The 13,062-nt window shown below is 38.6% G+C and overlaps 1 protein-coding gene across 1 annotated transcript in view; it reads right to left on the bottom strand.

Moving 5' to 3' along the window:
- Positions 1-13,062, bottom strand: part of GUCY1A2 (guanylate cyclase 1 soluble subunit alpha 2) — a 157,328-nt gene that overhangs the window by 55,793 nt on the left and 88,473 nt on the right. The window contains exon 6 of the mRNA XM_039564314.1: positions 5,711-5,854. Within this exon, the coding sequence (XP_039420248.1) occupies positions 5,711-5,854 (144 nt within the window). The remainder of the gene's footprint in view (positions 1-5,710; positions 5,855-13,062) is intronic.

Here is a 13,062-nt window from a genome sequence, read left to right on the forward strand (position 1 = left end):
TGACATGCAGCTCTGAATGCTCCCCAAAGCTGCTGAGATGCTCTAATGCTGGTAAACCTGTGAAACTACAAGCTCTTGAAAGTCTCTTAATGCACAGGTTTCTTTTGTGGAACTGTTTCTGATTTTTACCTTTAACACAAGGATATTTCTAATTTCAAGTTCTGCAGGCTGCAGTGGGGTATTCTATACCTTCTAGAGTCTGATGTAGACATTAGATACAAGGCAAAGTTGCTAGGAGACCACAGATGGAGCAAGGAGCATTGCAGTAACGCAGCAGCTTTTCACACAAGGCTGATGAGAATGCCTGCATCAGCAGTCAGCCCTTCACAACTTGAAACAAACCAGACAACCTTTTGCTGCTTACGTAAAGATGCACATTTGGTGAGGACCATTAAATTGCTATAAAACAAGCACACCACAACCTGAATAATAAGCAAGGCAAGAAACACTGAAAAGGATTACACAGATGACACTTGCTACTCTCCCTCATTTTTGGGAATGGCCCCTTCACTTAGAAAACAAAAATCCCATTTATACAAACACATGTTGGCGCTTCCTACTTGTGTCCTGGGCCCAAGTGGCATATCACTGAAATACAAAGGGGAATACTTAATGAACCAGCAGAAGATACTGTGCACTCTAAAATTCATTGCCCATTTCCAAGTTATTTAGAAAAGTGTGTCACTCACTGTGGCCATAAGCCATTACAATCCACAGAGCCCTTTTGACTCTTCTGTGCCCTTACTCATGAGTCAGAGTTCATGCTAATTAAAATTTACCACTTGGCAAGCAGAGATTAGAGGTTTATCAAACTCAGGCTTTCATTGTTCCAGTCATTCCATCACAGGTATTTAAATAGACAACATAAACCAAAACTAATGCAGCTGCATGGCTGTAAGGTCACAGATCTTAGACATGCTAATGGTCCCACCCATAAAGTATTATTTGTCACCTGTATATGGAAAGTTGAAGTATAGAAAATCTGGATCACATCTAAAATTCAAATGGAAAAGCTGTGACTGAACAAAGCCGTGAAACTGTGCTTCAGTTCAGCTCCTTCCAGTGGGATCATCCATCTTGAGAGGTCATTAACCTGTTCACTGCTGAGGTAGAACTTACCTGACAAATATTAATTCATATATTTCATTATAGACACTGAAAGAATATCAGATGAATACAGACTAAATTTATTCTCTTCATTTAAGAGGGAGCTACAGTAGCAAGTTTAGCTGTACCTGTTCACATTGTCAGTGTTTGAAATTAGATGATGTTAATGCCTACACTGTTTGAGTGCAGCTTACAAATCCAATAATAAAATAGCTTTGGCAATGGACATCTGAAAGTTAGAAGCTTCATGTGTGTCAAGTACTCCATCTTGATAACAAAGAAACAACTGAGCCAAGTACCAGATTATGTGCTGTGCAAACACAAGGTCCCATCTACCTCACCTGAGAATAAATGAAGCCAGTATCAGCTAGAAATTTTCTGCACTACTCTATTTAGAGTACTTCACATACCAGGCATTAGAAAGTGAGCAAAAAGAAAGGTGAGGGTATGTATTTGCTTCAGTTTGTGATTACAGTATTTACAGGTCTAATTCTCATGTTATGGTAACATAAATAATTTGAAAGATACATGACATTTTTCTGCTGTAGCAAAACATTTTACAACGTGTTTCGAATTGCTGTGGTAGGGCTTAACCTTTATGTTTTAGACAAGAACACCTGCACACAACTAATCTAGATAATTGTAGTTAATTTCAGCAGCTTCATGTAAATCATTTACTTTTCCTCTGTGAGTTCCCAGCTCTTATCTCTTCATGACCCTATTACACACATCTTCATACACCACAAAAATAAGCAGATAATTTTCTCTCGGGAAATCTCATTAGTAGAAACTAGGTATGTTCTGCCACAGCAGCCCTTTTGAAAAAAAAACTGAAAAGGAGGTCTTTGTCTTTCTTTGGGATATACACTACACATTGATTAATTAGGTAAGATTTGAAGCATGATAAAAAGTTATCCCAGCATTAACATTCTACAGGAATCCTGTATCTGCATTGCAACCTTTCACTGAAGGTCGATGGCCTGGAGAATTCTTCTTACAGTATTATCTCTAGCTATTAAAATTAATGTAATTCCACTTTATCTAAAAAAAAGTAGTAAAATATGAAGCACATCCTAAACTCAAGTAACACTCACTTAAATGTAGGAGGCAATTTTAAGTCAATATTTTCAGACTAAAGTCATAAAGCACTATATATAATTAGTTGTACAAAATGTAAATCAAAGGAGTGCTTCCAGACTAAAATTCTATGCTGAAAGGATAAAAATGTATATCAAATTCTATACACAGTGTCTGCAGCAAAAGTCCCTCTTTTGTACTAAGGCCTTGGCTCATTCTAAAGTAACGGGATTTTGCCTCTAGTAGAACTGAGTTTAAAAAAATCACACAGGGACCTGAAGCCTTCTCCATCACTCACAGGGGGATGATCAGCCCATTTTCTGTTACAAATATTTCTTTCTAGGAGGGCAGGCTGTGTTCCAACACTGGTGATAGGATTTGTGGGTTTTGCCATAATACAGTTCGCTCTCTCTCTGCAAAACAACAGTTTCTCATTACCCTTTGAGTCACAGGCTTTTCACCCAGGTATAAGGAGTGCAGGCACAGAGTCTCCATCCTGCTTATGCATTTGCGCTGCCTCTGGCTCTGCTGGAAGTACCAAATGCCTGAGTATATGTCAGCTGCACACCATGGTGCTCTCATCAGCCTGCTACGAGCTCTAAGAGCAGGAAGCGTCGTCTGGATATAAACCAGACCTGCTTCATACACCTGGCCACCATCCTGAGGTCCATCACTGCTTACTGCCCCCACGAGCATTGCTCTAAGGGGCAGATTTTTCATAAAGTGCACATGGTTGTACAAACAAGTTATTTTTGTGATCTCTACAATGAAAACCTTCATACGATAACTGAGTACGCAGACAGCAAGCCTCATTTGCTCATCTGCTAATGCACTTTATAGGTGAAAATCTTATCCTAAATTCCTGTTTATGTGATATGGTATTTTTTAAATTTATTGATTTACTTTTTCATCCTAACTTTTTGAGACTTTGTGTCACTTGATAAGATATCCACTGCTATCACATTTCAAGAACTACAAAAAGTAAATCCTTATATTCTGGTGAATTCAGCCTTGAGATGACAACAAAATATATTCATCAAAGTATTTATATAAAATACATATATTCTATAAACCATGATCATAAAGTTAGACATATCAAACTGAGTAACCATCAGTAATGTAACAGAACAGTGTTGTTTACTCCTGAGATCAGAAGGCAGGGACCTCCTATTTGTAGGAACTATGTTTTGAAAAATTGCCTTCTCTGACTTTTTCAAAATGGCTTTTACACTGCTCTGAAGAATAAAGTCACAATTCAGTCACAGCAAATCATGAAAGATGTCAAAGTTATTAAATGTTGGGCATGAGGAAAGGTGCCCTTTGATTTCAGATTCTTTTCAAATACCCAAATACTGATGAAGGTTTTTCAGCATAATAGAACAAAATCTGCATTAGGATTTTTTATCCTACACACTTGTCAAGGACTCAGAAAATGTGACTTATACTTGTTAACATGAATCACAGATAAGAATTAAGGTCAAAATACAGTCAAAACCCTGCATTTGTTTTGCCAGGATGTGTCAACAGGACCGTTCAAAGCACCCACAATACAGAACAATTGAATTTGCTGTTTAAAAGTCAGGTCACATATAAATACCCTATAGACTACATTGTGTACTTTGTTCTTAATGTTAATTAATAGTTATAGATTTTATTGACAAGGCTTAATTGCAAAGTCTGTCACGCCAAGGTTCTGAGCTGAGTCCATAGTAATTTTTACAGATACTTAGGGGTTTCTTGAATGCCAAGTAAGTCCACGTCCTGACTGCACACAGGACAACTTAAAAGTTAAGCATTTATTTAAGAGCATTTTCCAAGAGCTTAAACACATACAGGCTTGGGGCCATGACCACTTTCCTGTGAAGCTCATTCGAGCACTTGACCACATTTTCCTTATATCCAACCTGAACTTCCCCTGATGCTGCTTTAAGACATTTTTATGCAAATGGAACTTTTGCTAATGGGAATCTGTGGCACAATGGGCCCCTTCATGTTTTTTTTTAGGGAAAAACTGCCAACTAACAAAAATAGGGGTCACTCTAGCCAATTTAACATTGGCTGGAAGGCAAAAGTCATGCCAACTGAATTTAGAAATAGTGAGTACGCTTCTAACTGTGATGATCATTGACATAGCCACTAGGAAAAACTATGCATTCCTTGCCATTTGTAGCAGGACTCATGTGACAGAGTGTAGAAGCTCACAGCAAAGACATCCACATTTAGGTTAGGTCCGTAGATTTTCCTTACAGACAACTGAAAAAGCACACGTTTTTAGGGCATGATTCATCTCATCCTAGAGTAGACACCTAAACTAGGACAAACTAAAGTAGACTTCTCCCAAAGTCCTTACTGCAATAGTTTACAGGGTAAATATATCCATGTGAGATTTTAAAACAAATCAGAATATGCCTCTATGAAAGATGAGCCTTATTTCTAAGCACAATTTTAGGTTACGTACAAAGGTAACAACATTCTACAATATCACCATCCCTCCTGCCCTGAAATCTATTACACCTAAAGCTGAAGACAGGACAATTAAGAAATGATGATGAGCTTCTCAGTACCTCTACTTTCAGTTTAAGTATGATGAACTGACTTTTTTCTTCTGAATTCTAAAGGAAGTTTATTAGCATTTTTTGAAAATATTTGGTTATTCCCAGCATTTTATTCTACACATTTTTCCTCTGAAATGTCTTTATAGTCTTTATTTTACAGGTTTTCTTATTCAGACAGTGAAAATATGAGGACTTTTCTGAAAAGTAATGCGTGGTAATGAAAACAGTCACAAAAAGTGAGTCTCAGAGTAAAACATACACCTTCAAAATTTCCCTACAATTGCAGCAGTGACTCAAAAGAAAGTGAAAATATGAAGAGGCTCTGGAAGACAGCTCTCCCAGCATGTACCAGTGTAGTTAGCACATATTAATCAGCTATAGTTATTGGAAAAATAAATAAAATCAATCAAAAATGTATATTTTAGTAGCACTAAATTAACATCTGTTTGAAATAGTCATACATCAAAACTGAAAATGCTATGCCTTATGGTATCTTCAGGCAACCTTTGTCTTTTAATGCTTATTTTTGTGTTCAGTGAATGTTCACATGAAGCTTTAAAAGAATTTTCTTCAAGATCCATAGTCCAACACTTTTTTCAGAACGATATTCTTTTGAATATGTTGGTATAGGATCTAAAGAAGCAGAACAGCAGAGGAACTTGATAATGTTACAAAAGGACATCTGGTTTTCCCCCTCCTGCTACCTCCTGTACCAAACCAGGGGAAGGAAATGGCATAGCATGGGAAGGAAGCATATTAACAATGAGGAAGAGCAGGCAGTCTACAGATCCTTCTTTTATGCAGGTTTACACCAACTTGGAAAAGAGGCATGTGGCCCATCAGAGCTGCAGACATACTGATGCAGCTGTAAATTCTCTAGTAATAAACAGATTTCTACAGACAGAACACAATGAAATGAATCAGGTCTGTGTATCACTGACTAGCTGGTAATGAAGAGCAAAGGGGGTTACCTTAATAGGGCTTCCATCTGGAGTGAGAACCTCTTCTGAAAGCTCCATCATCTTCAGTGCCATCAGGGCAATGGCTTTGGCATGACTAAGGCTTTTCTTATGGAGCCCTGCTGCAACACAGTACGCATCACCTATTGTTTCCACCTGCAGCAATCAGACAAACCGAGTGTCACAGTATGATAATGAGAGCAGAACCCCGCCATTAGGGCTGCAATCAAATACTGTTGCTTAAAACATGTGAGCAAAACATCCATAAATAAGCAATTAGACAAAAGAGCATAATTACCTGAGTCTGCAAACAGGTGCAGTCAAAACCCGACATGAAACAGCACAGTGGTTTATCACCATTATAACCAAAGAAGATCATCTAGAACAGTGTATGGCATCAGCTGAGATATGACAACATTTTCCCACAGCAGTAACACAGAAAATTGCATTTTCCTAAATAAGAAATTGCTTGCAGCTTCATTTCATACTATCCTGGCTGAGTTTGCTGTTGGGTAAGAATAGTGCTGCAGAACTGTAATTCATAATTAGTATTTGATATGCTAGAAAATTTTATCAGGAAGAGAATTAGAAAAAGCAAAACATCACCATAAAAAACAGTGAAGACTATCTAACTCCTCATTAGTGGGTAGCTTTTCCTGGTATAATTTACAAACAGATGCTACTGCTACAGACTTCTGACTGCACCTTTCTCCCTTATTTTCAAATAAGAATTGGCGTCTCTACTATGCAGGCTATCTTACTCTGCATTCCCTACCTGCAGGCATGAAGTTCAGCAGACTGATCCCCCTGGTCTCTTCAGGCAGGCCTTACTGCTCTCTTATCCTGATTTTCTTTAAAAAGACCTGCCCCCCAGGAGGAACTGGGAGCAAAATGAATTGCAGAAGCCCTCTGGCTCTGGATAAAGGCAGCATGAGAAACACTGCAGACCTCAAGGTCTGCAGCTTTATTTACAGCATTGTGTTTTGCAGTCTGTTTGCTCACACATCGTAACATTGTCGCACGAAATCCATTAACACGGGCCCAAACAGACCTCAAGCATTAGTTTAGGTTTTGTGACATAACTAATCTGGCTTTCACCCTGCACACAACAGTACAAGAATGCCAGAAAATGCTTCAGCAAAGACCAGGGTGAGAAGAAAGCAAGCACTGAGAAAGGAGTTATTCAGAGAATAAATATAGCTGATTCTTCTCTCTGCAGAGAATCTACTAAGTAGTAGACCTGGACCTTCTCAGATTAATTTCCAGTCTTGATAAATTGGAAATAGTATCTCAATACAAATAGTACCTGAAAAAGTAAGCATTACATGTAAATGTACCCAGACCATGAACCGAGAACAGAAGTAAGAGCTAATACTTCCCAAGACCAAACTTAATCTGCGGCAAACCCGCTGTGAAGTTTGCCACCTTAACCTTTCTGGCTGATTGTGCAGGAGGACATAAATACAGATAAGAAGCTGAGGGTTTCTCATGAGCTGAGACAGCCATTAGAGCTCCTTCGACGCCTTTGAAAGCTCCTAATAGCACTTGGATGTAGAACAAAACATGTAGGAGCAATCCATATTGCTGTCTGCCTGCCTGTTTTACCCAAGCCATATCTCAGGGTGTCTGTCCACAAGAAGCAGACACTACCAATGCCCTGCAGTTTAGGAGGTTGTTTTTCCAAAGGTAAATGGATGAGCAAGTATATTGCAATGGCTAGTGAAAATTGTAGAAACTGGGCAAAAAAATAAGCACAGTGAGAAGAAGTATCAGAAGTTAAAAAGACAGTTTGGAAGAAATAGATGGTAAAAAATTCTCTAAATTGGAAGGAAGAATTAGCAGAAATCCATTGTCATTCTTGAAAATCATGAATAAACATCAGTAGGAATAGATTCAAAGGGGTTACTACAGAAAGAGTTGCGTCTGTGATGCCAAATACAAAAATTAAATACAAATTCTGCTCCTTGTTGAATGACCTAATTTCAGAATGACTTTTCCACTAAAGTTGGTTGCATAGATCTGGGATCATATACTGTTCCAGCAGTGTTTAGACAAAACTACTTCTTTTGTTAGCTTCTTCCCCCTTGGAAATTTCCATAGCTGTAGTTTAACAGCTAAATTCACACACTGAATATACTGCACTACCAGAAAAATGGAACTGAAGCTGCCTCATGTTAATCTTTATATAAAAATAAAAATGATAATAACACCATTACTCTTTAAAGTGCTTGTCGCTATGGAGTTCATCTGACAGCAATACTGGAGAACCAGGGGAAGGACTAGGACTGCTTAGCCTGACCTGGTAGTTTAAACTGGATGTGATGAGTACTGACAAGGCTGTCTAATGGTTTACCATTCTGGGACCCTGTTTTCACTTCTAAGATTTTCTCCAGCTAAGCATTTAAGCTGAAATTTTCATTATGAGTATCTCCACCCAACTTTAACCTTGGTTCCCTCTTTCTCCAAAATCAGATTTGACAAATCTTCCAGAAGTTCCAGGAGTTCCTGTAATTCAGATTGTTCATGGCATTTTCATTTGGTCCACTTGTATGGAGTCATAAAATCATGGAATGGTTTTGGTTGGGACACCTCAAGATTATCTAGTTTCAGCTCCCCGGCCATGCACAGAGACATCTTCCACTAGACCAGGCTGCACAAAGCCCCATCCAGCCTGGGCTTGAACACTTCCAGGGATGGAGCATCCACAGCTTCTCTGGGCAACCTGTGCCAGTGTCTCAACACCTTCATTGTGAAGAATTCTTCCTTATATCAAATACAGTCACTTTTGGTTCATAACCAATGACTGTTGTCCTGTAACTATAGGCCTTGGTAAAACGTCTCTCTCCATCTTCCTTATAAGCCCCATTTATACACCAAAGGTCGCAACACGATCTTCTCTTTTCTAGGCTGAACTACCCAACTCCCTCAGCCCACCTTCACAGGAGAGGTGCTCCAGCCCTCTGGCCATTTTCATGGCCTCCTCTGGACTCACTCCAACAGGTCCATGCCCTTTTTTTGCTTAAGACCCGAGAGCTGGAAGCAGCACTGCAGGTGGGGTCTCACCAGAGCAGAGCAGAGAGAACCACCTGCCTTGACTTGCTGGCCACATTTTTTTTTGATGCATCCTGGAGTATGGTTGGCTGTTTAGGCTGCAAGTGCACAATGGTGGCTCATGTCTAATTTTTCATCTACCAATATTCCCAAATCCTTCTTTGGAGGGATGGTCTCAATCCCCCAGCCCATATTAATACCGGGGATTGCCCTGACCTAGACGCAGAACATTCACTTGGCCTCGCTGAACTTCACAAGGGTAGGTGAGGACATTAAAACAGAGACTGCAGTAAGAGTGATACATTGCACTTCAGAACTCCAGGGCTCCTGAGTGAGTCAGATGCACACAGGGAAGAAGGGAATTTCTCTTGTCTCAGCTGAAGAGTAGCAATTGGACTAGAAACACAAAGCACTGCTTATAGCTTGCTCCGAAGTGTCCTCTGGGTAGATCCTGAAACTGTGCACACCAGAGAACAACCTACTCCATAAATATTCAAGTAAGTGTCAATAGGATTAACAGAAAAGGCAGGCACTACTCAAAGTGTCTAAAAATGGCTGCACTCAGATCTATTTGATTTTCTTCAAGATGATGATATATAGCAATAAAACTCCAGAGGAAATCTCTGCCATGTGATAAACTAGATTCTGAGTTTTTGACTTTGTAATGTGACTATTAAGATGCATTAGTAGTAGTACATTTGATTTTTATATCCTTCCTAGATACATATGCAGGAAAAGATATTTTCCTTTCAATCTTGTAAGACTGGAATACCTTATCCCACTTCTTTTAAAAAATTAAATATATTCTGTTCGGAATATTAAACCTGTTTTTGCATATGACTGACACTTTACCATTGATAAGATTTAGTATTATTTCTTCTAATTAAATCATCATTTCTTATTGCTGTTAGTAGTTCTAGCAACTCACTGATTGCCTGGCCTAATGTTACCAACTTCTCATCCCTTTTCACTGATTCATACTTACCATAGCCAGCTTCACTGGAGTTTTCATTAATTGGGAATTAATACACAGCACCATAGAAGAGAAACTGAACTTGGATTTCAAAATTAGACCAATCTTTAAAAACTGCATGATAGAATTTTATTCTTAACTAACAACTCAAGAATCCAGGAAATATTGCAGCTACTTACACTTACAAAACCCTCCTCTAGAGCCTTCTGTAACTCCCAAATCACTGGAAATGTCCAAATGTTTTCCAGTCAGGCCCTCAACAAATCCCATATTAAAGTTAATAATTATTTGAAGTGGTTGTGTGTACTCTACAGTTCAGGAAAACTTTCTAGACAGTTATCCCAACACCGCTGAATACTGAAGAGTAATAATGCGTAACACTTGCAGCAGGAAGTAAATATCTTCTGCTTTCAATAAGTCATTTTCTATATACCCAGCTTCTGTTAGTCCTTGGTAGATACTTTACACATGCTTTAGATATGAACAGTATTTTTACAGAAGGTGAACGCCATAGTAATTGTCTTACTGACACTTATTCTTAATCCATAACCATTTGAGATGGAATTTTGAGATGGAATTGAACTTGCAGATCAATTTGGTAGCACAGAAGTCAGAACGCAATTTCTCCAATTCTAATGTGTCCAGAGAACAGAGACTAATAACCTGATCCCTGGGCAGCTCCAACAGGTCTCTTCCAACTACCAGTAGCTAAACCTTGTGTTGTCTTATGTTATTAAACAGAGAAACTGGAAGTTTTAGCCAAATTATGTTCTGCGGGTATAAAGTCAGGGTGTTGTTTCAGTGGCAGTTTTTAAGGGAAAATGTGGTGCATTGAAGTAACATCCCTGCTTTCAATCCTTCCTCATGAATTCATGAATATGCACCAGTCATTATGTTTGTGAACTTCTAGAAGTAAGGAAGGAAAACTGAAGTGTCACACTTCATTTTACAGAGTGACACACATGGGGCAGAGATACCATTCTGTAAGTGAAACTTGAAATGGCAGGCTAAAGATTTTTCATCTAAAATATTCAGGAATTCAAATAGTCTAATGAGTCTTACTTGGAACCTTTTTCAAAGCACAGCTTGGAAATAAACATAAAAAATGTAATTGCAGGGGTCACTCTGTGGCAATTCTAATCTGGAATTCCTACTGCAATCAGAAATATTAAATACATTGAAAGAAATAGCTGGAGGGAGAATTGGCTCTAGTTTTAGTCCTGTCTCTCTCAGCAGGTTTCCTGTGAAAGCCTAACATACAATTTGTATTAGAACTATTACAATGGAGTACTCATTACTATTTTTTTCATGTAAAAGACATAAATAAGTCTATGTGCAGTTTGTGTGTGTGTTTTTTCGGGTTAAATTATACTCATATCAATAAGGCTTCTCTGTTTACAATCAAAATGAAATACATATAAAAAATGGGTCTGAAAATTCAAAAACTGCTGTCTTTTTTCAGGAAGAAAACCTACCTTTAACACCATGTCTTTTGTAGATCCTTAACCTTCCTCTGAAGGGTGCTTGTGTAGTATTGTTTTCATCTCCAAAATACTCACAGGGCTACATAGGTATTTATTATGTCACTTGTAAGGACTGTACTATTTAGTACCCATTTAACCTAAAATAATTTATGTCACTGTCCCTTATAGCCTGTTCAACAGTGGTTTTTTCAACGTAAATTGGAAATAAAAAGTTAAGACTGCCTTCCAGTTCAGGATGCAGAGCTATGGGATACTCCTGTTACACACAGATGACCAGAATATAGGATTACTTTGGAAAGCAAATATGTAAGAATTGTATATCAAATGTTTGTTCAAGGCTTCTCTTCCTCAAGAAAAGGTTCATGTTTGATGAAAAATATATTATGCTGCTCAATTTTTTTTGTGTGTGTTTTCCATTGACATATACGGATAACCTATATAAGTGGATCATACACATAAAGTTTAGATAGAATAACCAGACTTAGATATTCTTCAGCCATGTCTTGATTTCTTACCCTTCTTTTTATAGAGTAACAGATGTTTCTTCCAACTGAATCGAGTTTCCATATGCATCAAATCCTGCTTGTGGTCTCCCCCCTTTCCGTTATTTTAATCACCAGAAATATTTATTTCTGCTTAAGTAAGTATGTGTTCGTAATCACTGTAATTTTAAGTTGGCAAGGAAACTTGGAATATTAAATAATTTCTCTGTGCTCCACACCCTGTTTACAGACAGTGTACAAAGTGTATATGCTATATTTAGCTGAAGAGAAGATCATTACTAAATTGTTTCTTATCACATATGAGTAATCTGCCAATAGACTGAAACTATCCTACTGCTGGGAGATACTCTATAAAACTTTTTTTTATGAAATTGAGATAATAACAGACAGCAGTTGTAATTATATCAGTTTCCTCTTAAAGATCTTGAGAGTGAAGAAAACAGAAATAATGAGCAGGGAATGGGGTAACAGTTTAGCTAATTGAAGTTTTAATGCTCTTCTGTTCATCACTTAACTATTCTCTCTGAGAAAACTAACTTTTCTAGTTTGTTTGTGGGTCGTTTTTTTTACCTGTACTGAAGAGCATTATTCTCCATCTTAACCTGCCTCTCCTTTTGCCTGTTGCCTATGCGTGTTTACCCTCTCCCACCCAAATACAGACACAGCATTCTCGGTGCATAAAATGTGTACTGAGTAGTTAACACTTTTCAAAATACAGTATGTAAAAAAAAAATCTATAATTTTAAAATTTATCTTTTATAACAAAATCTGTGGGGTGTTTTTCCTGATAATAACATTATTTGCGCCTGCGTCAACCTACAGTTGATACCAAACTGGGGGGACAGTTCAATTGTCAATTTGCTCTAGGGCAGGGCTGCCATCCTGAGTGACATGTACAGGCAGGATTAATTGGAAGCTAATGAAATTCAGGAAGGACATGTGCAAAGTCCTGTTCCTGGGAAAGAATTTCTCTGGAACTGATACAGCCAACTTCCTGAAGAGCAGCTCTTTGAGAGAGACCCTGGGGGTCATGCTGGACAGTAAATGGCACATGGGCCAGCAATGAGTCCTGGGAACACAGACAGCCAGTGATAACCTGGATGTATGAACAGAGACCAGGGGAAGTGCCAATCATCCCCTATCACACCCAATCATGTCCACATCCAGTCTGGCGCTCCTCAGTACAAGACTGAGATTGATAAACTGGATCCAACTCAGTAGGGGCCAGCAAGGTGGTGGGGGCTGCAGCACCTGGGAAAAGGGGCTGGGAGAGCTGAGCTTGTCCAGACTGGCGCAGAGATGGTTTCATGGCACTTGAGGGAATAGAGGCGGGCTCTCCACAGCAATGGAGGG

This window comes from Corvus cornix, chromosome 1, assembly GCF_000738735.6.
Source record: "Corvus cornix cornix isolate S_Up_H32 chromosome 1, ASM73873v5, whole genome shotgun sequence".
Classification (NCBI taxonomy): domain Eukaryota; kingdom Metazoa; phylum Chordata; class Aves; order Passeriformes; family Corvidae; genus Corvus; species Corvus cornix.